The sequence below is a fragment of the Macaca fascicularis genome, chromosome 9 (genome assembly GCF_037993035.2).
Source record: "Macaca fascicularis isolate 582-1 chromosome 9, T2T-MFA8v1.1".
Taxonomy (NCBI): Eukaryota; Metazoa; Chordata; class Mammalia; order Primates; family Cercopithecidae; genus Macaca; species Macaca fascicularis.
Genome location: NC_088383.1, coordinates 59,637,051 through 59,663,294, shown reverse-complemented (window position 1 = coordinate 59,663,294; position 26,244 = coordinate 59,637,051). Strand labels below are relative to the sequence as shown.

Genomic DNA, 26,244 nt, shown 5'->3' with positions numbered 1-26,244 from the left:
CTCTTCCAACACCCCATGTGGTGTTGTACTGGAATCTGAGGTATGAGTGTAAACTCAGAATTTTTTATTTCTGTACAAATAAATACAGAAATATAGCTGGGCACAGTGACTCATGCCTGTAATCTCAGCACTTTGGGAAGCCTGAAGTGGGCAGATCACTTGAGCTCAAGAATTGAAGACCAGCTTGGGCAGTACGGTGAAAGCCCATCTCCACAGAAGTGGAGGAAAAACCAGGCAGAGGGAACCCCAGGACATTGAGGGGCTCTGGCTGCTGTATGGGACACCCTGTTGGAAGCTTGCCTCTAATGGGGCATCAAAGCCAGGCAGGCAGGGGCTCCTGCTCTGCCAGAGGTTGGAAGACAGGACTGCATCTTCCCTTCTTACTCCTGGGATGCAGGTCAGCTGTTTTCCCTCAGATGAGAGAGTCGGATTCCAATTTTTTTGTTTTGTTTTGTTTTTGAGACGGAGTCTCGCTCTGTCACCCAGGCTAGAGTGCAGTGGTGCTATCTCAGCTCAGTGCAACCTCCACCTCCTGACTTCAAGCAGTTCTCCTGCCTCAGTCTCCTGAGTAGCTGGGATTACAGGCACACGCCACCACGCCTGGCTGATTTTTGTATTTTTTAGTAGAGAGGGGATTTCACCGTGTTGGTCAGGCTGGGAGGTTCCAATTTTATAACATGAGAAGAAGGGCTGAGATCATGCCCATTCTGCCACCTTGCTGAGTCCAGAGCTGTGATGAAGTGAAGAAGAAGGCACAGGGCAGGACAAAGAAGGGGGCTTAGGGACCTGGGAGTTTTCCTTGGCAGAAGTCAACTTGTCCCACCCCTGAGAAAACTCTGACCTCACCTGCCAGGGAGGAAAACAGGGACTGGGGAGGAGGGAACAGGGAGGGGGAACAGTCTGGTGCTCTGTGCTCTGGGAGAGAAGTCTGATGATGGGAGTAACTCAGGAAGGGTTAAGAATATTCCTAAAATAGCCAAGCCACAGTCTAAGCCAGTCCATGAATGCATCTTCCAGAGAGCAGATCTGTAGCAAGAAAAGTCAGCCTGATCTTTGCCCTACTGCCTGCTGCCTGGCCCTGGCTGCTAATTAAACCTCCCACCCTGTCCCCTTCACCACCTCCTCCTGTCCTAGTGGGGATGGGGCAGGAGTAGTCAGAGGAGCCAGATCACCCCAATCAACAGGGAACTACAGCTGGGACCAGGAACAGTGGGCCCAGTGCCCCCCCCCCCATCCACACTCCTGGTCTGAGTCAAGTAGGAGTACATAGGGGGACAGACAGGCTAAGTGCAGGCTTTGTGCATGGGATGGAGGCTGCCAGGAGAGAGCAACCAAATTCTCCCACCCACACACATGCATTGCCAGCAATGATCAGGTGGGACCTCCAAGGTCATCATCAAATACCACCTTCTCCTAGCTCTGTGTTCCCCTACACTTAGGGCATCTTGGAGTGAGACAGGCAGGGAGGCGTCGAGGGAGCCCCTTCATGGACAAACCATATCTTTGTTTCAGGGGCAGGACCAGGTAGGTACATAATTTGCAGGACCCAGTGAGAACTGAAAATGTGGAGTCTGTCGTTCAAAAATTGTTAAGAATTTCAAGGCAGTGACAAGAGAGCATTAAACCGAGTTCAGGTCCCCTCTGAGTGTGGGGCTTTTGCACTGCACAAGTGGCACCTCTCTGAAGCCATCCTTGTGCAGGGACATGAACATTTACTAAGCGCCCACTACTCAGCTCTTCCGGCTCTGTAATACGGTCTGGCTCTGTGTCTGCACCCAAATGTCATTTTGAATTGTAATCCCCACGTGTTGGGGGAGGGATCTGTGGGATGTGATTACATCATGGGAGTGGTTCCCACATGCTGTTCTCGTGATAGTGAGTTCTCACGAGATCTGATGGTTTTATAAGGGGCCTTTTCTCTCTTCATTCTGCACTTCTCTCTCCGGCTGCCATGTGAAGGACGCGTTTGCTTCCCCTTCCACCATGATTGCAAGTTTCCTGAGGCCTCCGCAGCCGTGAGGAACTGTGAATCAATTAAACTTCTTTCCTTTGATTAACTTCTAATCTATAAGTAAGGTCTGAGTCCTGAAGACCTTCCTCTGGAGCCTCAGTAAATTTAGTTAATCTAGATGGGTTCAGGTGCTGCAGGTGATTACCATTATCTCGTCTCCTGCAAAATCATGGAGGTTTGGGGAGTTCCTTCAGACCTCCTCTTGTATGGAGGTTTGTTTTCTTCTTTTTTTCTTTCCTGCAAGGACAAAGTGAATTCTGTAATGCTTTATGTATCATTTTTGAGTTTATTGCCAAAAATTGAGGCTCAAGTTTGTAGACTACATTTTTAAATAAAATAAAACTTTCTAGACAAAGAAATGCAGTTGAAGCTGTCCCAAATTTACACAGAGTTGATAGCAAATTTTTCACTTTATCTTTCCTTGAATGTATATATTCATATAAATGCTCTTAAATTCTTAGTGCAACAGGGTGGATTGTCATTACAGAGAATGTTCTTAGCATAGAGCACAAATCTCCCCACTGCTGACTAGGCCTGGTCACAAAGCACCCTGAGCTGGCCTTCAACTTCCACTTCTCGGTTCTTTTGTTTATCTTCTCTATTTCTAGAATGGCGTTGTCATTTCACTTGTCTGTCTGGTCATATCCTACTCCTGTAAGAATCAGTGAGTTCTTGGTACATATTGATCTAAATTTGCCTCTGGTTTGAACCTTTTTCCACTTTTCCAGGCAAGGTTGATTTATCTGTCTATGTTTCCATAACAATCTTTCCAAGCATAATACAGTAAAAAGAGAGCTGATTCATCATGTCCTGTCCGTTTCCCTCTGGAGACTTTGGAGCCGATGTGAGGGTACAGGTGTGCCCTGTATAGGATCTTTGGTCGCCTTTGTCAGTTTAGCACAGGTCTCAGTATATAATTGTTCTCAGGTGCCATTAAACTGGGCCTGAATAATTGAAGGATTGAACGTTTTCAGGAATCACCCAGGATGCTTCAATAATTCATCTTAATTGGGGATATGGGGAAAGTTTGCATGAGAAAGAAATTGTTTTTTTTTTTTTTTTGAACTTGAAGGATAAGTTAAAATTCAGTAGGCAGAATAATAATAAATCTTGATGATTTTTAATTTTTAATTTTTATTTATTTATGTTTTTTTTTAGACAGAGTCTCACTCTGTCGCCCAGGCTGGAGTGCAGTGGTGTCATCTCGGCTCACTGCAACCTCCGCCTCCTGGGTTGAAGTGATTCTTTTGCCTCAGCCTCCCAAGTAGCTGAGACTACAGGTGCCAGCCACCATGCCCGGCTAATTTTTGTATTTTTAGTAGAGACGGTGTTTCACCATATTGGCCAGACTGGTCTCAAGCTCGTGACCTCACGATCCACTTGCCTCGGCCTCCCAAAGTGCTGGGATTACAGGTGTGAGCCACTGCGCCCAGCCATTTTTTATTTTAAAATATTCATTTTTTACTATTTTGATATAACTTTTTTTTTTAAGAAAAAGGCAAAAATCACTGCTTATTAGAAGGCAGATTTTAGTGATTTTTATACCCCTAGACTTGTTGCATATCAAACCTATATGAAATATCTATAAATCAAATCATTAATTGCCCCTAGCGTAATAATTCTATATGTGGATGTAATGTTTGAATCTTCAGGAGCTTTAATAATTTGAAGGCCTTTTGATTGCTTTAAAATTAATTCTCATTGTGTTTGTTTATATTGTATCTTTAAGCAGAAGTACAGAGTAAGCAATTAGTGTGATTAATTCCTCTGCTATAATACAGTAAAGCACTGCCTCCCTAGACCAACTCTTTGGGATTCCTGGAAGACATCTGGCATCCAGCAAGTCTTGACCCCTCTTTAGAAAGCCATGGAGAAACTGGAGGCAATTCTTTTAATTATTCGCCCTCTAGAGGCAATTCCATTAATTACCCTCCCTCACCTATCCAAGACACAATTTCTCCAGTTACATGTAGAATGCTGTTACGTGTCTCCTGGCCAGACCCTTTATTTCATAGATGTGGAAATTGAGGCCATGAAGGATGAGGTGAGTGTTCAGAGTCCACATGACTAGTTAGTGCCCAGAGCCTGGCCTGGACTTCTCTCTTGTTCTGGGGCCTTGAGTTCTCTCCCTCTTCTTTAGTACATATGGCCAGAGGTAGCATAATCTGCGCACCACATTTGCATTTGGAGTGCATCTGTTTTGCATTCATTTAATCTTGTTGAGATGGTTTGCTTGTTGACCTAGTCAGTCAGTTATCTTTTCACCTTTGTGAGTTGAGAGCTTTGTGTATGAAGTCTGTAAAACTTTGCGTCTTGGGAATTGACATAATCTGTAGCTGACCCATGCTGTTTTCAGATGCATCTTAATTGTAATAGTGATAGTGATCCAGAAGATTCACATGTTTTTCTGTGCTATTTCAGAATAAGCCTTCTTAATCCAACTCGAGATGGAGTCAAAAACAACAGAATACTACATTTTTGTTTCTTTTATTTAGGTAAAATACCTCTTTCCTGACAAGACTAGGACTCTTACATAGATTACCATGAACTACAAGAAGTACAGCATTGCCAGAATAACCTGTGGTAAAATGTTCACTTATTGAACATTTTACTTGCATTCTTTCTACAAAATGAGTTTATTTTTAGCTACTTAGTCAAATTATCTTGACTTTCTGATGTTTTGAAAGAATATTTCTAATAGATTTAGGTATTTCATTAATATTGAATGTTTTTAAAACTAAATGGGTCCTAAAGGAAACTGAACGGTTAAAATATGGTTTACTTCTGCAAATACTAACTTAGTGAGGAGTCTCAGGGAATCTGCACATTTGTCTTTTCTATCTAACAATTACGAATTTCTTAGTGTATGTTTTGATCAGACTGTTTTTTGATCACAGTTTTGTGACCACTCTGTTTTTCCTCTCTCTGGCAGTCACTTCCCAGAATTGACAAGGAATTCATCCTCAGGTGATTTCTGCTAGGTAAATCCTAGCACTTCTTGACACTTTAGAAAAGGCTTTGGAATAATTTTATATTAGCATTTCTCACCTGCATATTTTTACATGTAAATACAAATTGCATATACATTACTTTGAAAGAGAACCAGGATAAAATGTAAAGAAACATGGTTTTAGAAGTCCAATGGTAGTGTAAGACTTCACAAAGGCCGGGCGCGGTGGCTCAAGCCTGTAATCCCAGCACTTTAGGAGGCCGAGACGGGCGGATCACGAGGTCAGGAGTTCGAGACCATCCTGGCTAACACGGTGAAACCCCGTCTCTACTAAAAAATACAAAAAACTAGCCGGGCGAGGTGGCGGGCGCCTGTAGTCCCGGCTACTCGGGAGGCTGAGGCAGGAGAATGGCGGGAACCCGGGAGGCAGAGCTTGCAGTGAGCTGAGATCCGGCCACTGCACTCCAGCCTGGGCGACACAGTGAGACTCCGTCTCAAAAAAAAAAAAAAAAAAAAAAAAGACTTCACAAAAAACAGACTGCTCTTGATTCAGTACTTCCTGCTTACTCCCCAGATGCAGCCAACTTCAACAATTTTTATTTTTTAAAAAATGTATTTTTATATTTCAAAATAATATGTTTGTGTGTGACCTGTCTCTCCCCCAATCTGCCCCACTCTGGCTTTACCCGCTTAAGAAGCATTTAAAATATTCTGCATATCCTTAGCATATACCATTGCAATTATGGGGTAGGCTTTTTTTTTTTTAAATTTGTTCATTCAATGAACCTCTAGTGGTACATATCTGTTTTTCTTGTTAATTCTTGGGAATATCTTTCTATTGTTTCTATAGTAATTTTCTTCCCCTCCAGCTTCCCTGTTTCTTCTGGATGTCTTGTTAGATGTTGAACCTCTTGAGTTGATTTTCTAATTTTTGTCATCTTCCTCTCTCATTTTTTGTATTTTGTGTTTAATTTTCTGGTATCTAATTTACCTTGATTTTCTATCTTTCTGGTGACATTTTCATATGTTCTTACTTTCAGTTGTCAAAAGTGTTCTCTTGACCTTGCTCTTGCATTCTGTTTTCTCTGCCCACCTCTTCGATTCGCCCCATTGCCACTTGGTGTTCTGGTTTCTTAATTTTATTTAATAGACTTTCTTCAAAGGCCTGGTGATCATTTGCTCTGTGCTTATATATTTTTATTTTTTCATTGGGCAAAATATATGTAACATAAAATGTATCATATTAACTATTTTAAGTGTACAGTTCAGTTGCTTTAACTATATTCATAATGTTTTACAATGATTCCCACCATTCCTTTTTAGAACTTTTTCATTTGAAGCTCTGTACCTGTTAAACAGTAATTCCTAACTCCAGTCGTCTTCCGGGCCCTGTTAACCACCATTCTACTTTCTGCCTCTATGACTTTGCCTATCTTAGATACCTCATATAAGTGGAATCATATAGTATTTGTCTTTTTGTGTTCGGCTTATTTCTCTTAGCATAATGTATTCAAGGTTTCATTGTTCATCCACATTGTTCATCCAATGCATCAGAATCTCCTTCCTTTAAAAATGAATAATATTTGAATTATATTCCATTGCGTGCATATGTCACATTTGTTTATTGATCTACCGGTGGGCATGGTGTTGCTTCCACCTTCCGGCTACTGTGAGTAATGCTGCTGTGAACATTGCTATACAAATATCTTTTTGAGTCCCTGCATTTAATTCTTGGGGCTGTGTACCTCAAAGTGGAATTACTGGGTCATAATCATCATTCTGTGTTCAACTTTTTGAGGAACCACCATGCTGCTCTCCAGAGCAGTCCAGCACTTTACACTACCATTAGTAATGCACAAGGGTTTCATTTTCTCCATATCCTTGTCAACACTTGTTATGTTCCATCTTTTGTTTGTTTGCATTATAATAACCATTTTAATGGGTGCGAAGTTGTCCCGCATTGTGGTCTTGCTTTCCATTTCCCTTATGACTTGTGATACTGTCTGCACATATTTTAAGGTTTATACACTAACAAAGCTGGTTACTAGCGGTGTGTGTGTGTATGGGGAACTGTGTGGCTGCTGAGTGGCTTCCCTGTGGGATGATCAGCCAGAACCCGCTATTGTATTAGGGGATCCCCAGATGTCAGCATTCATGGGTCTTTTTAGTTTTTATGGGTACATACTCGGTATACATATTTATGGGGTACATGAGATATTTTGATACAAACATATAATGTATAATAATCACATCAGGGTAAATGGGATATCCATAATCTCAAACATTTATCATTTCTTTGTATTATAAACAATTCAGTTATACGCAGTTATTTTAAAATGTACAAAAAGCGATTGCTGACTATAGTTACCGTTATGCTGCCAATTAATAGATCTTATTTATTGTAACTATATTTTGTACCTATTTACTATCCTCACTTCCCCCCCACCGACTACACTTCCCAGCCTCAAGTAACAAGCATTCTACTCTATCTCTGTGAGTTTGTTTTAATGTTTAGCTCCCCAAAATGACTGTGAATGTGCACAGTTTATCTTTCTGTGACTGGCTTACTTCACTTAAAATAATATCCTCCAGCACCATTCCGTGTTGTCACTAATGACAGAATCTCATTCTTTGTTAGGGCTGAATAGTACTCCATTGTATATATGCACATTTTCTTTGTTCATTCATCTGTTGGTGGACACTTAGGTTGCTTCCACCTCTTGGATATTGCAAATAGTAATGCAGTAAACATAGGAGTGCAGCTATGTCTTCGATATATTGATTTTCTTTTTCATGTATATATCTAACAGTGAGATTGCTGGATCCTTTGGTAGCTCTATTTTTAGTTTTTTGAGGAACCTCCAAATTGTTCTCCATAGTGGTTGGACTAATTTACATTCCCACCAACAGTATGCAAGGGTTCGCTTTTTTCTGTATCCTCACCAGCATTTGCTATTGCCTGTCTTTTGAATAAAAGCCGTTTTAACTGGGGCGAGATATCTCCTCATAGTTCTGATTTGCATTTCTCTGATAATCAGTGATGTTGATCACCTTTTCCTAAGTCTGTTAGCCTTTCGTATTTTTTCTTTTGAGAAACGTCTATTAAGATCTTTTGCCCATTTTAAAATCGGATTATTACATTTTTCTCTATACAGTTGTTTGAGCTTTTTATATATTCTGGTTATTAATCCCTTATCAAATGGATAGTTTGCAAATATGTTTCCCCATTTTGTGGATTTTCTCTTTGTTGATTGTCTCTTCTGGTGTGCAGAGGCTTTTTAACTTAATGGGATCCCATTTGTCCACTTTTGCTTTGGTTGTCCGTGCTTGTGGGGTATTGGTTAAGAAATCTTTTCCCAGTTTAATGTCCTGGAGAACTTCCCCAATGTTTTCTTGTAGCAGTTTCATAGTTTATAATAGCTTAGATTTAAGTCTTAGGCCTTAGATTTAAGTCTTTAATCTGTTTTGGTTTGGTTTTTATATATGATGAGAGATAGAAGTCTTGTTTCATTCCTCTGCATATGGATATCCTATTTTTGCAGCACTATTTATAAAAGAGATTATCCTTTCTCCAGTGTATGTTCTTGGCACCTTTATTGAAAATGAGCTCACTGTAGATGGATGGATTTCTTCCAGTTCTCTATTGTGTTTCATTGGTCTTTTTGTCTGTTTTTATGCCAGTAGCATGTTGTTTGGGTTACTATAGGTCTATGGTATAATTTGAAGTCAGGTAATCTGATCCTTCCAGTTTAGTTCTTTATGCTCAGGATAGCTTTGGTTATTTTGGACCTTTTGTGGTTCCATATAGATTTTAGAACTATTCTTTCTATTTTTGTGAAGAATGTCATTGATATTTTGATAGGGGTTGCATTTAACCTGTAGCTTTCTTTGAGTTATATTAACATTTCAACAATATTGATTCCTCCAGTCCATGAAGCTGGAATTCTTTCCATTTTTGGTGCCCTCTTCAATTTCTTACATCAGTGTTTTATAGTTTTCATTGTAGCAATCATTCATTTCTTTGGTTAAGTTTATTCCTCATTTTATTTGTAGCTATTGTAAATGGGATTGCTTTCTTAGTTTTTTTCAAAACGTTTGATGTTCACATATAAAAACGCTACAGATTTTTTTAATGTTGATTATGTATCCTGCAACTTTCTTGAATTTACCAGTTTTAATAGTTTTTTGGAGTCTTGAGGTGTTTCCAATTATAAGAGATTGTCTGCAAATAATTATAATTTGATTTCTTTCCAATTTGGATGTGTTTTATTTCCTTCTTTTGTCTGATTGCTCTAGCTACGACTTCCAGTACTTCCAGAAAAAGCTCAATTAATACTGAATTAATAGTGGTGAAGGTGGGCATCTCTTGTTCTAGATCTTAGAGGAAAGGCTTTCAGTTTTTTTTTTCCCCATTCAGTAAGATACTACTTATGGGTGTGTCTTATATGAGTTTTATTGTGTTGAGGTGTGTTTCTTCTATACCCTGTTTTTTAAGCATTTTTACAATAAAATGTTGAATTTTATCAAATGCTTTTACAGCATCAATTGACATGATTATATAATTTTTGTCCTTCATTCTGTTGATATGATCACATTGATTTGCATATGTTGAACCATCCTTCCATTCCTGGGATAAATTCCACTTGGTCATTATGAATACTTTTTTAATATGTTGTGGAATTTGTTTTGCTTATAAATTTTCTTGAGGATTTTTGCCTGAAATTTTCCTTAGGGATATTGGCCTGTAGTTTTCTTTTTTAATGTGTCTTTGGTTTAAGTATCAGCCATTGAAATATTCCTTCCTCCTCTATTTTTGGAATAGTTTGAGTAGGATTGGTATTAGTTCTTCTCTAAATATTTGGTAAAATACAGCAATGAAGCTGTTGCTTTCAGGATTTTCTTTGTTGGTACTTTTTATTTTATTTTATTTTATTTTGAGGCGGAGTCTCGCTCTGTCGCCCAGGCTGGAGTGCAGTGGCCGGATCTCAGCTCACTGCAAGCTCCGCCTCCCGGGTTCCCGCCATTCTCCTGCCTCAGCCTCCCGAGTAGCTGGGACTACAGGCGCCGCCACCACGCCCGGCTAATTTTTTGTGTTTTTAGTAGAGACGGGGTTTCGCCGTGTTAGCCAGGATGGTCTCGATCTCCTGACCTCATGATCCGCCCGTCTCGGCCTCCCAAAGTGCTGGGATTACAGGCTTGAGCCACCGCGCCCGGCCTGTTGGTACTTTTTATTAAGGCTTTGATCCCATTATTTGTTACTGGTCGGTTCAGGTTTTGAAGTTCTTTATGGTTCAATCTTGGTAGGTTGTGTGTATCTAGGAATTTGTGTATTTCTTTTAGGTTTTCGTGAGTCTTTTTGCTGAGCTGGTCAGCTTTCTTCTCATGAAAATAACTTAGTTTTCTGCTAAGGGCTACATATTTGACTGCAACTGTTATGGAAGCTGAATGGAAGCAGAGGGTTGATAATTGTGCCTGTTGGTATATGTAGAACTCACTTTAAAATGCTGTTTGGGGAGGATACTGTAGCCTATCCACATGTGTGTCTGTGTGCCCAGTGTCCCTGGGCTCAGGGCTACTGTGGTTTAATTTATCTGAAAGATAAACCTTCCGTTTATTTCTGGCAGTGGAAGGTTTAGTTGTCTGGCTGCATAGGATGAGGGAGGGTTCTTAAAGTGGAGTCCTCCTCAAATGGACTGGCAACTTGATCTTCTGTCCTCCATAGTGAAGTTTCTGTATCATCTTATGTTATTTTTAAAAGCATTTTCCTACCCTTGCCCTTGCATTGGCTGCCTAGTCGTCCACCTTCCCTGCACCTCACAGTTACCTCATGTGCCTTACAGGTACCTTGTGCTGTAATTTCTTCAGGTTTCACAGGGTTCTGTTAGGAGAACAGAAACAGAAGGAGGTAATCTAAATAAACCTGTACCTATTAAATAAATCAAGGCCGGGCGCGGTGGCTCACGCCTGTAATCCCAGCACTTTGGGAGGCCGAGGCGGGCGGATCACAAGGTCAGGAGATCGAGACCACAGTGAAACTCCGTCTCTACTAAAAATACAAAAAATTAGCCGGGCGCGGTTGTGGGCGCCTGTAGTCCCAGCTACTCGGGAGGCTGAGGCAGGAGAATGGCGTGAACCCGGGAGGCGGAGCTTGCAGTGAGCCGAGATCGCGCCACTGCACTCCAGCCTGGGCGACAGAGCGAGACTCCGTCTCAAAAAGAAAAAAAGAAAAAAAAAAAATAAATAAATCAAAAACCGATAATCTTCCAAAACAGAAGGCACTTGCGCCAGATGGTTTCACTGGTGAATTTCACCATTTAAGGAAGAGATGGCACCAACTTTTTTTTATTTTTATTTTTTGAGATGGAGTCTCACTCTATCAATCACCCAGGCTGGAGTGCAGTGGTGCAATCTCCGCTCACTGCAAGCTCCACTTCCCGGGTTCACGCCATTCCCCTGCCTCAGCCTCCCGAGTAGCTGGAAAGACAGGTGCCTGCCACCACGCCTGGCTAATTTTTTTGTAATTTTTAGTAGAGACGGGGTTTCACTGTGTTAACCAGGATGGTCTCGATCTCCTGACCTCGTGATCCGCCCACCTCGGCCTCCCGAAGTGCTGGGATTACAGGTGTGAACCACCACGCCTGGCCGAGATGGCACCAACTTTCTGCAATCTCTTTCAGAAAATAAAAGTAGAAGGAATATTCCCTAACTCATTCTGTAAGGCTAGCATAACTCTAATACCGAAAGCAGATAAAAAAATTACAACAAAAGATAAGCATAGACTAATATCTCTTTTAAACAGAGAAGCAAAATTCTCAACAAAATATTGGCAAATTGATAGCTGGGTATGGTGGCTCATGCCTGTAATCCCAGCACTCTGGGAGGCCGAGGCAGGTGGATCACCTGAGGTCAGGAGTTCAAGACCAGCCTGGCCAAGATGGTGAAACCCCATCTCTACTAAAAATACAGAAATTAGCCCAGCACAGTGGCGGGTGCCTATAATCTCAGCTACTTGAGAGGCTGAGGCAGGAGAATCATTTGAACCCGAGAGGCGGAGGTTGTAGTGAACCAAGATCACACCACTGTACTCTAGCCTGGGTGACAAGGCAAGACTCCATCTCAAAAAAAAAAAAAATATATATATATATATGTGTGTGTGTGTGTATGCAAATTGAATGAACTATTGTATAAAAAGAATTATAAATCACAACAAGAGAGATTTATTCCAGGTATGTGAAGCTAGTTCAACATTTGAAAATCAATAAATGTAATCCATCATATCGAAGAAGAAAAATCATGTGGTCATATCAATAAATAAAAAGTATGTGATATCCAGCACCCACTCATGATGAAAACTGTCAGCAAACTTGGAATAGAGGGGAATTTCCTTAACTTGATAAAGAATAGCTACAACCACCACCCTGCAGCTAACATCGTACTTCATGGTGAGAAGCTAGATGCCTTTCCTCTAAGATTTAAAACAAGGAAAGAGTGTCACCCTTACCACGCCTATTTAGTATCATACTGGAAGTTCTAGCAAATGTGATAAGAAAAGAAAATAAAAGGTAAGAAAGAAACAATAGAGATGAGAAAGGAACAAATAAAACTGCCTTTGCTCACAGATGACATGATTGTCTATGCAGAAAATCTTAAAGAATCAACATATATGTCATCTCTTCATAATGAAATATATGAAATTTTCTGTTTTTCCTTGGGTATTGCCTGGATTGTAAAATGCTTCTCCCACCTTCTTACCCCAACCTTCTTCCTTGTAGGTTAGAGTTACTTGTTATTGGTAAATAGCCACTATGGAGACTAAAGACTAGAAGAAACACAGAAAGAAATTTTACAGAAAGAAAAACAGTGGGCCCAAAGCTGAAAAGAAAAAGAAGCGGCATCTGCAGGATCTCCAGCTAGGAGACGAAGAAGATGCCCGGAAGAGAAATCCCAAAGCCTTTGCAGTTCAGTCTGCTGTGCGGATGGCTCGATCCTTTCACAGGTATGGTTAGCTACAGTCTGATGCTTCTTCCATTGATTCTTTTTAAATACTAGGAGCCTCTCACAGGTGACATTTGGATTTACGAGTTTAGTCCCACTCCAAAGGACATGCAGATGCATGCTGTGTGGCTTTCACTAAAACTGAGAAGACTTCCCATAGAAGCTGCCTTGCCTCCAGCATCTGCACACTGGTTGGTGTTTCTTGCCCAAGATACAAGAATTTATAGAATTTGTTTTTTCCTAAACTTTAAACTGTTTCTATGGTGATAAGTGTGCTTTCCCCCACCCAGATATGTTTTACAAAGTTGTAATATGAAATACAAAAGTTACAATATTTAATACTAACATAGCTTTATTTAGTGAGTCCTTGTGATATTCTTAGCAGTGTACTTTAAACATTATTCAACTAAATCCTTCCAGCAGCCTTACCAGAGTAGGAATCATTCTTGCTCTCATTTTATAGACAGGAAAACTGAGGTCAAGAAAACGAGTTACCTCCAATCATATATAACTAGTAAGTAGGAGAGCCAAATTTAACTCCAGAGCCTCTGCTCTTATCTGTTTTGATGCACTGCCTCGGTATTTACCTTTTGGTTTTTAAAAAAAACTATTAAAATCACTCATAAAGCAGTCAGGTTTAAGGAGTGTTTAATTTTCAACTCTCTATACTATTGAAGTCATCTTGTTACATCTTTATTGAACAGCAATTATTTGGATGGGGGCCAGTAGTTAAGTTAATAATTGACAGGTTAATTATATTTACATATTGTTTTGTACTCTCTATGAAATATACTAAAATACTCATATCTATAAGTCTACTAAAAAAAGTCTACTTATAAGGGTGATGCCTTTCACTCTATTTTGAAAATGAGTTTACTTTTTTTTTAATGACTACGAGTCAGGATTTGAAGACAAAAAAGCATCATATTCCAGTGGTTGATCAAACTCCACTAGAGCCCCCACCAATAGTGGCAGTGGTGACGGGGCCTCCAAAGTTGGAAAGAGCACTTTGATATAATGCCTCATTCGGAACTTCGCCCGGCAGAAGTTGACCGAGATCACAGGCCCTGTGATGGTCGCGTCAGGTAGGAGATGCTGCCGCAGACACAGAGTTGGTGTGGTTGTTGTCATCTGACGGACATGCGTGTGTTTGTTGTTTTCTTGAGTGGAACATGTTAAATATTTTATATCGTGTTACCTCTCTTATACTTTTACTAAGTTAGTTATAACTTCAGAAAAGGGTAAGTTCCCAGAGATAAGGATGTGATACGTATCTTATCCTGACTGCTCTATGGCTTTGCCAAGCATGTTCCTTGGAAGGGCCTAGCAGGCCTGGTCACTGTGAACACATCATTTAACAGAGAGCACGTACCTCCTATGTGCCAGGTGCACATGCTTGCCCTTATGAAGCCACATGCTGGTGGAAGTGCGCCTTTTCTCTTTTCCCTATGAGAATTTGTCAGCTTTGGGAGATGGTGACGTTTCCAAGTTTGAGGGAAGATGAAACAAACTTCCAGTGGTAGAATGGCAATGCGCACTCTGAAATCTCTTGTGATTGCAGTAATATAGTTGGATTGAGGCTTTTCTTTATCTTTGGCGCAACCATATTTTCTTTTCCTTTTTTCGAGACAGAGTCTTACTCTGTAGCACAGGCTGGAGTACAGTGGTGTGATTACAGCTCATTGCAGCCTCAACTTCCTAGTATCAAGCAATCCTCCTACTTTAGCCTCCTGAGTAGTGTATGCCACCACGCCTGGCTAATTTTTGTTTTTTTTTTCTTTTTGTAGAGATGGGGTTTTCCCATGTGGCACAGGGTGGTCTCAAAATTCCTGGGCTCAAGGGATTCGTCTGCCTTGGCCTCCCAAGGTGCTGGGACTACAGGCGTGAGCCACTGTGCCCAGTTCATATTTTCTTGACCGTTTTCTTTTTACCTTAATTTAGACATAATTATCATTTTGAATATTCTGTTATATTATGTTTGAGGAAGTTTTTAGCAATAGTGGGAATGTGGGAAGTTTTGATAGAGGTGAAGACACCTGGAACTGAACAGCAGGATCATGGTTATCATGGAGCCTGTGCAGTCAGAATTTTCCCTGTTCAAGCACTTTTATTCATCTGGGTAGACTTTTGATATTATTTAAATTTAGAATACAGCAAGAAAAACAGGATGGAATTTATTTTATTTTACCAGTTTTTGCCTATAAAAATGAACTTCTGGTACACTCCTGTAAATGTATATGGTGTTTTACTGGATGCAGTTAAAAATGAAAGTTAGAGTTGAAGCTTAGAGTTTTTTCAGGGTCTTTTTAAAGTAAAATTTTCATCATTTCACTTACAGGTAAAAAGCACAGACTCGCCATTATTGAATGTGGGTGTGATATTAACATGATGATTGATCTGGCTAAAGCAGCAGATCTGGTAAGTCAGCAGGGGCAGCCTGGGGTGCTGATGGAGACTTACAGTGTTGTGATAGGTTATTTACCCCGTGAAGGGAAGAGAGTTTTATGATTATTAAAGGAATTATGGTCATCTTCAGGGATATAGTAGATGTGACTGAATTGATGATGATAATAATAGTAATAAATGTTGTTATATTAGTAATACAAATGGAATGTGCACAATGAAATGTATTCCAAAATCTAAAAGCAAATCACAGGATAGAGAAAATCTTTAATGAACACAGCTAATAACAGCATATTAACATGCATGCATATATACGTACAAATATATCATAGTAAGTACCATTTCTTCTTAGACCCTTCCTGGCACTGTGCTAACTGCTTTCTACAAATTTAGCTTACATAAACCCTTGATATACCCTTCAGGTGAGTAGGTATTATCTATAGTTTACATAAGATGAAATAGAGCCTCCCAGCAGTTAAGTAACTTGTGTGAAGATGGACCCTTTGTTCCTGATGGTTCTAGAACCTTCATCCTTAATGATAACGCTAAAGTAAGTACATGAATTGCTTGAAGAAGTGGTCAGAGTTTTTCAGTAGAAAATCTGGATAGTACTCAGTGTGTGAAAAACATACATGCTCTTGCATTTATAGAAATGATAATGTTCACTATTTCTGATATTTTATTAACTATTTTTTAATTTAGCAAAAATAAAACACAAATTGGCAAAAAAAAAAAAAAAAAAAAAAAAAAAGTCCGGGTGCAGTGGCCCACAACTGTAATCCCAGCACTTTGGGAGGCTGAAGTGGGCAGATCACCTGAGGTCGGGAGTTCGAGACCACCCTGACCAACATGGTGAAACCCTGTCTCTACTAAAAATACAAAATTAGCCAGGTGAGGTGGCACATGCATGTAATCCCAGCTACTTAGGAGGCTGAGGCAGGAGAATTGCTTGAACCTGAGAGGCAGAGATTGTGGTGAGCTGAGATCGTGCCATTGCACTCCAGCCTGGGCAACAAGAGCAAAACTCCGTCAAAAAAAAGAAAGAATTAGCAAAAAAATACGCCATATTGATTAGGAAGTGTGGGGTGACAGATACCTTGTTTTTTTTCATTTTTATGTATTTTTTGTTTTGTTTTGTTTTAATTGCAGACAGGGTTTCACCATGTTGGCCAGGCTGGTCTTGAACTCCTGACCTCAGGTGATCCACCCGCCTTAACCTCCCAACACGCTGGGATTACAGGCTTGAGCCACTGCGCCCAGCCTTTTATTTAGTTTTTTTCTAGAGCTACAGATTTTATCCTTTGGCCCAGGAAGAACCCTAAAATATAAAGTGAAAAGTAATACAGATTTTAAAGTTGTGCCATTGTAATGTCAGAAAACTAAATAACATTCGAATTTTGAACCCGTAATGCTACTATTAGTAAAAATAAGTGTTATTATTAACATAAAGTTGTGTATAAATCATGTGTACTTGAAATAGTTCATAGAGGTCATTTGTTTCTCTTTTATTTAAAATGAAGCAAGTTTCTAATTTTAAAGACATACATATTAAGAGATATGCCTTTACTTTTTTGTTTTTCATTATTATGGATATATAATATTTATGGGGTACATGTGGTATTTTGATAGAAGCATACAGTGTGTGATGATCAAATCAGGGTAATTAGGATATCCATCACTTCAAACATTTATCATTTCTTTGTTTTAGGAACATTTCAGTTTCATTCTTTTAGTCATTCCGAATTATATAATAAATTATAGTCACCCTATTGTGCTGTTGGACACTGGAATTTACTCTAACTGTATTTTTGTACCTGTTAACCTTTCCCTCTTTGTCCCTCCCTCCCTGCTCCCCTTCCCAGCCTCTTAGCCATCACTGAGAGAGATGCCTATGTGAATCTTTTTAAGATTTTCAAAAGGAGCGCACACATTTGGTAAAGCACTCTGACTAATGCAGGGTACACACAATGCGCGTTTTCTCTTTCCTTGCTCTAACCGCTGGTCTCTCAGGGCCCTGCAGAGCAGTATCCTTCCAGATACATATAAACACACATGCCACCCTTTAAAAACACAAATGGTAGCTTATTTTACACACTCTTCTATGCTTTGCTTTTTTCATGTAATATATCTTGGAGGTATATAATCAGTAAGTACTGTAGCTCTGCCTCCTCCTTTTTAATATAATATTCCATTCTATGGATGCACCATAATTTATTTAGCCTAACTTATGTTGATTGCTCTGCTCTGGGTCGTCAGAGCCTCCTGAGTATGGCAGAGACGCACACAATACATGGATTTGGGTGTGTACGTGAGTGTGTGGATTAGGGGAGTAACACTGGTTTAGATGACAAAGATTGGCAGCTGAGGGACTGTTTGGTCCCTGTTCTTCCTGACCCTACAACCAACTGCTTACCCCTTGGCACTCTGTGGCATCAGATGTGGTGTGAGGATTTTCCACCTGTTCTTTGAGCTGGTCCAGTGTTGCTGGAGAGCTCTGCTTGCTGCCTCGGTCTGCAGTGGCAGCTGTGCTTCCTGCAAGCCCAACTTCATATATTCTGTGGTTTTGGATTTTGAATGTTTCCTAGTTTAATCAAAGGTGGGCATTTCTGTTTCCATTTTGTGTTATTTTTAGTTATCTATGGAAATATAGGAATAGAAATGTCTTTACAATTAAACCTAGAAGTTTCCAGGAATCAATTCTGAAATTATTTTGCATCTTTGAAGTGTCTTAAATTTAAAAAATTGGTCTTTATCTGCTTATATTTTCTTATAGACTACCATTCATCATAATCTTACTGTTTTTTGACTTAATTCTAAACTGGTAGCTATTTAAAAAAATTTCTATGCCGGGCGCGGTGGCTCACGCCTGTAATCCCAGCACTTTGGGAGGCGGAGGCGGGCGGATCATGAGGTCAGGAGATCGAGACCATCTTGGCTAACACGGTGAAACCCCGTCTCTACTAAAAATGCAAAAAAAAATTAGCCGGGTGTGGTGGCGGGCACCTATAGTCCTAGCTACTCGGGAGGCTGAGGCAGGAGAATGGCATGAACCCAGGAGTTGGAGCTTGCAGTGAGCTGAGATCGCGCCACTGCCTCCAGCCTAGGCTACAGAGCAAGACTCCGTCTCAAAAAAAAAAAAAAAAAAAAAAAAAAAAATTCTGAGCAATTGAGTTATAGAAATTAACATGTAAGATAAGAGGTTTCCACTGCATACTTCCCGGCAAAAAACAGATTTTTTTTTTTTCTATGAAGTGATTGAAAGAAGAGGTTGATTTTCTGTACCTATTTAATATATTTCATTGATTATCACTTTCTTCCCATTCTTTGGATGTCAGAGACCTGTTATTTGGCTTAAAAATACCTTACAGAAAACTTCATTTCTTTCAATTAGGATTTCTTACGTAAGGGCCAGGTGAGACCCAGCCTTTTCTGAGTTACTTCTCATGCATTAGAATTCTTAAAATGAAAGTTTATATCCTAGTGGGCATTGTCTTATGGTTGCCTTTTAGAGCAAGTCAGAGGGTGGTGGTTTCTCTGGGTGATGTCTGTGTAGTCATTTGATTTAGTCTGCAGTGGGACTTCTCTGTCAAGGGCCAGATACTAAATATTTTCGGCTTTGTGGATCATGTCTTTTACAGCTACTTAGCTCTGCAGTTGTAGTGCCCAGGCAGCCATAGACAATATGTAAATGAATTAATGTGGCTGTGTTCCAGTAAAACTTTAGTTACAAACACAGGTGATGGGTGGATTTGGCACGTGGGCCAGTTGCCAACCCCTAGTGTAGGTGGTCTGTTTTGGTAGTTTCTTTGAGAAATAATGTGTTCTGCTTGTAGGTACTGATGCTTATAGATGCCAGCTTTGGGTTTCAAATGGAAACCTTTGAGTTTCTAAACATCTGTCAAGTACATGGGTTTCCTAAAAGTATGGGAGTTCTCACCCACCTCGACTCCTTCAAGCATAATAAGCAACTGAAGAAGACAAGCGATTAAAACACACGTTCTGGACAGAAGTTTTCCCGGTAGGAAGAGAAATAATTGTTAGATACTGATAGTATAATCCTTTTAAGACAGACTGAAGAGGCAGGCACAGTGGCTCCTCCCTGTAATCCCAGCACTTTGGGAAGCAGAGTCGGGCTGATCACTTGAGGCCAGGAGTTTAGAGCTCAGGGCAATATGGCCAAACCCCGTCTCTACTAAAAATGCAAAAATTAGTCAGGTGTGGTGGTGCATGCCTGTAATCCCAGCTACTCTGGAGGCTGAGATGTGAGAATTACTCGAACCTGGAAGGCAGAGGGTGCAATGAGCTGAGATTGTGCCACTGCACTGCAGCTTGGGTGACAGAGTGAGACTCTATCTCAAAAAACAAAGAAACAAACAAAAAACTGAAGAGACATTACTTAATGTCTCTCTAGGATTTGCCTCCTAAATTCCCATTGTGTATGTGTTCGCAGTCCCTGACCTCCTGAATCCCCATTGTGTTTGTGTTCACAGTCTCTGGAAGGTTTCCCTCAGGAGAGCGCTTATTCTGGGCCTCTTGGTGTATCTCATTTGTCCCTGTACCTGCTGCACCAGGCAGTGTTTGGCTGTTTTGGGGTTAGTACTTAATAGAATACATCAGAAGTTTCTCCCAGTTACAGGACCAGGCACTGCCCCTTCCTTTCCATACTGCTCTGGTCCATCGGCCACAGAACCGTGTCTGTGCTCAGAGGCCTCACCTCCCTCTCCTCACCATACTTAGATGGATGCCCCTGCTCGGCTGCAGAGCAGTCTGCCTCTGTGGGGTTCTAATAAGTCCTGAAAGAAGCCAGCAAGGCTCTGGAAGCCTCAGGACAGTGGCTTTGCTGGAAGTCTCCCTTCTTAGGATTGCTTCTTGTTTAGAGCTTTTATTTTGTTGCAGTTTTGACAAGAACTTAATTGAAATTTAATTTTTAATTTTCCTTTAATGTTTAGGGTGCCAAGCTGTTCTACCTTTCTGGAATGGTGCATGGAGAATAACAAAACCAAGAAATCCACAATCTGGGCCGTTTTATTACAGTTGTGAAGTTTAGGCCTCTCACATGGCAAACTTCTCACCCTTATGTCCTGGCAGACAGGTAAAAAGTGACTGTAAACTTTTTCTTCCTGGGCCATATATTTCAAAGCTAAAAAGGCTAGAAAAAGAACAGTGATAGGATTTATTTTGTGCCTATTTGAATAGTCGGAGGTAGAAGTATAGTTGATGGGAAATGTCTACTTATATCATTGCTCAAAGATGCTGTGCCTTTGGGAGTAAATTAATTATGAGATGTTTAGGACAATGGGAGGACTTGGAAGCATTTAAGGCTACAGGATGTGGCCCCATCCTACGTTCATCCTCAGTTTTCAGTGATGCTGCCTTCATGCCTGGGTGCTTGAGTCCTCGTGTGTGCCTTCAGTTTCCTTCCTTTGTGCTCTTCTTTGTGCTGTGATTTTTCTCAGCCTGGAATACCCTTTCTCCACCTGCCAGAATCCAAACCACAGCAAAAATCCCAGAGCACAGGCTCACCCTCTTCCAGAAAGGGATTTTCTGAATATGTTCTTCACTCTTCCCTGACCCCAGATGGACGTCATCTCCCTGTCTGGTGTCTTATGGAATGAATGTCACTTTCAGCCTAGAGACAGTTGTGTGTCTGCCCCTTGTCCTCTGCTGGATGGTGAATGGTGCTTCCTTGTTTCTGCATTTTCTAGTTTTCTGAATGACATGCTTAGTGGACAAGAGTGTGATGAGTCATTGACACATGAAAGGAGGTATAGGAACTTTTGGCATTCATTTCTGCTGTATGATTGAGTTTATTTTTCTAGGATGGAAGATTTGACAAACCCAGAGGTATCCGAACAAACATCAAATGTGACCAGCAGGTGTCACTTTATGGTTATGTAAGAGGAGCACACTTGAAAAATAAAAGCCAAATTCACATGCCAGATATTCTCTTTTGTAGAACATACTAGAATTACATATAGGATTCTTGGGATGGCTTCATTTCTCAGAAAAACTGAAAAATGACCAAACAAGGGAAGATGGCCTTGCTGGAGGTTTTAAAAGTAAGCCAGCTGTGTGTAGGCCTGCAAAGGTGTTACCGAATCCCCTCTTCTCTGACCTTTTGTGTTGTAGCTAGAGAGCCACTGTTCCAGTGTGGCATGATGCCCTTCTTTAGGTCATGGATTAAGCCCTTGGACTGTGGATCATTGTTAACCACCCAGTCAACAGTACATACTGATTTCCTGTCAGCTGAAGCTGGCTTTTTGGGTCCTGTCTTCCAGGGGTAGAAGATTTTGCCATGAGTGATGTCAGTTTCCTCCCAGACCCTTGTGCTCTTCCTGAACAACGAAAGAAGCGCTGTTTAAATGAGAAGGAGCAGCTGGTTTATGTGCCTCTTTCTGGAGTTGGGCGTGTGCTGTATGACAAAGACGCTGTCTGTGTTGACCTTGGTGGCAGCCACGGTTTTCAGGCATCGGTGAGATGGGGGTCATTGCTCTGAACTCTCATTATTCTTTCCGAGTCTATTTTTTAATCAAAAAAAGTAATGTACTCAGCTTTTATCTATTGAAGATTTTTCTCTTGTACTTATAATAAAGGCCCAAATGCATATTGTAAATATGTAGAATAAAAAGAATACCTTTTTTTTTTAATTGTACCAAGCAGAAGAGTCCTGTCCTCCATGCCTCCTTGATCCGTGGCCCTGGCGCGGGCCCTGCTGCCTGTGTGGCACCTGCACGGCTTATCTCCGTTTCTACAAAACCAGTGTGCTCACCAGCTCTCATTGGTCTTTTTCTTTTTCTCATTCACAATGGTCTCCTCATTCTTTATTTTAAAGCAGATTTCCAATGTTTATTTCTTAGTTCTCAAGTGGAATTTTATTGGGTTAAAATCAGGGCTATTTGAAAATGTTAGAAAAGCTAGCACTGTTTTAGCACTGGAACTGAGATTTTTCTAGCTAGGTGTTTAGGTTATCAGGTTATATACTCACTGAGCTTTGGAAAAGTTTAATGGATATGGGGATCCATTTCAAGCTTTGTTGTAAGGATTTTCTTCTCTGGTTTTTGAGGCATTAAGAAAGGTTCTCAGGAAATATGTCTAAGATAATTTTGAAAACTGAGTGAAACCAGTGTCTCTCCAGGATCTCTGTGCTTTCCTCACGTGCCCTTTCTTGGTGGTCTTGACGAGGTGGAGCCCACCCATGAGCTGGTCCAGAGTCTCATCTCTACCCACTCCACCATTGATGCCAAGATGGCTTCAAGTCAGGTGATGCTGTTTTCTGATTCCAAGCCACCTGGGTCGGAGGTTATACATAATCAAGGAGAAGTCTGCTTTTTTTCTATTTTTAATAAAAAGATATGTTACAGAAGATCATATCACCTGTAATTCTGCCATCGTAACACATTTTGGTGGGATTCATTCTATGTTGCTTTGTTTTTCTTTGAGTGTGCATGTGTCTCTGTGGGCTCTTCACTTAGCTGACATTATGAGGGAGTCTTTTCTAGAAATAAAATACAGGATACATTTTTCAACAGACCCCAAATACTCCTCAAATACCACGCCATCTTCCGTAGGTTGCTTTCTTGTTTTTTAAGAGACCTGAGGCCACTCGACTTTCTTTTGGAGGCCAAAACACTAGAGCAGAGTCAGGGAGTTTGTGGCTGTCCAGAAGCCACATGCCTTGTCTCTGAAAGTTTTATTTAGATTATGTTGTATTATCTCCCATGGGTAGGTTTCCAGTGATGTGTGGCTTATGTGAATTATTTTTCAGCCTGGGTTCGGAATTTATATACCTTTATACATAGTGGATGTTTACAAAACATTGGTTTTGTTGTATTGATTTATGACTCCCAGTAAAATTTATCTGAAAATTTGAGATAATCTAGTATGTAATTTGTTACAATATGCATAAACTACCTATCACAGTGCCTGACATAATGAGTGTTATTAGCTATTTTCATTTTTGCATATCCTTCTAGTCATCCTTTTTCTTTTTTTTTTTTTTTTTTTTTTTTTTTGAGACGGAGTCTCGCTCTGTCACCCAGGCTGGAGTGCAGTGGCCAGATCTCAGCTCACTGCAAGCTCCGCCTCCCGGGTTCCCGCCATTCTCCTGCCTCAGCCTCCCGAGTAGCTGGGACCACAGGCGCCGCCACCTCGCCCGGCTAATTTTTTGTGTTTTTAGTAGAGACGGGGTTTCGCCGTGTTAGCCAGGATGGTCTCGATCTCCTGACCTTGTGATCCGCCCGTCTCGGCCTCCCAAAGTGCTGGGATTACAGGCTTGAGCCACCGCGCCCGGCCTAGTCATCCTTTTTCTACAAGAATACTCTCTTCTAATACAGTTACAGGTAAAATACATACTTTTTTTAAAATTATTATTATACTTTAAGTTCTAGGGTACATGTGCATAACGTGCAGGTTTGTTACATATGTATACTTGTGCCATGTTGGTGTGCTGCACCCATCAACTCGTCAGCACCCATCAACTCGTCATTTGCATCAGGTATAACTCCCAATGCAATCCTTCCCCCCTCCCCCTTGCCCCCCTCCCCATGATAGGCCCCGGTGTGTGATGTTCCCCTTCCCAAGTTCAAGTGATCTCATTGTTCAGTTCCCACCTATGAGTGAGAACATGCAGTGTTTGGTTTTCTGTTCTTGTGATAGTTTGCTAAGAATGATGGTTTCCAGCTGCATCCATGTCCCTACAAAGGACACAAACTCATCCTTTTTTACGGCTGCATAGTATTCCATGGTGTATATGTGCCACATTTTCTTAATCCAGTCTGTCACTGATGGACATTTGGGTTGATTCCAAGTCTTTGCTATTGTGAATAGTGCCGCATTAAACATATGTGTGCATGTGTCTTTATAGCAGCATGATTTATAATCCTTTGGGTATATACCCAGTAATGGAATGGCTGGGTCATATGGTACATCTAGTTCTAGATCCTTGAGGAATCGCCATACTGTTTTCCATAATGGTTGAACTAGTTTACAATCCCACCAACAGTGTAAAAGTGTTTCTATTTCTCCACATCCTCTCCAGCACCTGTTGTTTCCTGACTTTTTAATGATCGCCATTCTAACTGGTGTGAGATGGTATCTCATTGTGGTTTTGATTAGCATTTCTCTGATGGCCAGTGATGATGAGCATTTTTTCATGTGTCTGTTGGCTGTATGAATGTCTTCTTTTGAGAAATGTCTGTTCATATCCTTTGCCCACTTTTTGATGGGGTTGTTTGTTTTTTTCTTGTAAATTTGTTTGAGTTCTTTGTAGGTTCTGGATATTAGCCCTTTGTCAGATGAGTAGATTGCAAAAATTTTCTCCCATTCTGTAGGTTGCCTGTTCACTCTGATGGTAGTTTCTTTTGCTGTGCAGAAGCTCTTTAGTTTAATTAGATCCCATTTGTCAATTTTGGCTTTTGCTGCCATTGCTTTTGGTGTTTTAGACATGAAGTCTTTACCCATGCCTATGTCCTGAATGGTACTACCTAGGTTTTCCTCTAGCGTTTTTATGGTTTTAGGTCTAACATTTAAGTCTCTAATCCATCTTGAATTAATTTTCGTATAAGGAGTAAGGAAAGGATCCAGTTTCAGCTTTCTACTTATGGCTAACCAATTTTCCCAGCACCATTTATTAAATAGGGAATCCTTTCCCCATTTCTTGTTTCTCTCATGTTTGTCAAAGATGAGATGGCTGTAGATGTGTGGTATTATTTCTGAGGACTCTGTTCTGTTCCATTGGTCTATATCTCTGTTTTGGTACCAGAACCATGCTGTTTTGGTTACTGTAGCCTTGTAGTATAGTTTGAAGTCAGGTAGCGTGATGCCTCCAGCTTTGTTCTTTTGACTTAGGATTGTCTTGGAGATGAGGGCTCTTTTTTGGTTCCATAAGAACTTTAAAGCACTTTTTTCTAATTCTGTGAAGAAAGTAATTGGTAGCTTGATGGGGTGGCATTGAATCTATAAATAACCTTGGGCAGTATGGCCATTTTCATGATATTGATTCTTCCTATCCATGAGCATGGTATGTTCTTCCATTTGTTTGTGTCCTCTTTTATTTCACTGAACAGTGGTTTATAGTTCTCCTTGAAGAGGTCCTTTACATCCCTTGTAAGTTGGATTCCTAGGTATTTTATTCTATTTGAAGCAATTGTGAATGGAAGTTCATTCCTGATTTGGCTCTCTGTTTGTCTATTACTGGTGTATAAGAATGCTTGTGATTTTTGCACATTAATTTTGTATCCTGAGACTTTGCTGAAGTTTCTTATCAGCTTAAGGAGATTTTGGGCTGAGACAATGGGGTTTTCTAAATATACAATCATGTCATCTGCAAACAGGGACAATTTGACTTCTTCTTTTCCTAACTGAATACCCTTGATTTCTTTCTCTTGCCTGATTGCCCTAGCCAGAACTTCCAACACTATGTTGAATAGGAGTGATGAGAGAGGTCGTCCCTGTCTTGTGCCAGTTTTCAAAGGGAATTTTTCCAGTTTTTGCCCATTCAGTATGATATTAGCTGTGGGTTTGTCATAAATAGCTCTTATTATTTTGAGGTACGTTCCATCAATACTGAATTTATTGAGCGTTTTTAGCGTGAAGGGCTGTTGAATTTTGTCTAAAGCCTTTTCTGCATCTATTGAGATAATCATGTGGTTCTTGTCTTTGGTTCTGTTTATATGCTGGATTATGTTTATTGATTTGCAAATGTTGAACCAGCCTTGCATCCCAGGGATGAAGCCCACTTGATCATGGTGGATAAGCTTTTTGATGTGCTGCTGAATCCGGTTTGCCAGTATTTTATTGAGGATTTTTGCATCGATGTTCATCACGGATATTGGTCTAAAATTCTCTTTTTTTGTTGTGTTTCTGCCAGGCTTTGGTATCAGGATGA

General features: G+C 40.5%; 1 protein-coding gene across 7 annotated transcripts in view; it reads left to right on the top strand.

Annotated features, from left to right (window-relative positions):
* The window catches only part of LOC135965095 (arf-GAP with GTPase, ANK repeat and PH domain-containing protein 5-like), an 80,651-nt gene that overhangs the window by 8,306 nt on the left and 46,101 nt on the right, over positions 1-26,244 (top strand). Inside the window, exons 2-6 of one of the 7 annotated variants that reach the window (XM_074001647.1) lie at positions 12,734-12,957; positions 15,295-15,374; positions 19,193-19,377; positions 20,309-20,451; positions 21,638-21,831. In XM_074001647.1, coding sequence (XP_073857748.1) covers positions 20,436-20,451; positions 21,638-21,831 — 210 coding nt within the window. In that variant the 5' untranslated portion in view covers positions 12,734-12,957; positions 15,295-15,374; positions 19,193-19,377; positions 20,309-20,435. Of the gene's footprint in view, positions 1-12,733; positions 12,958-13,858; positions 14,042-15,294; positions 15,375-19,192; positions 19,378-20,308; positions 20,452-21,637; positions 21,832-26,244 lie in introns of those variants that run through there. The other 6 variants (XM_065520769.2, XM_074001648.1, XM_074001649.1 and 3 more) reach the window with 6 other exon arrangements.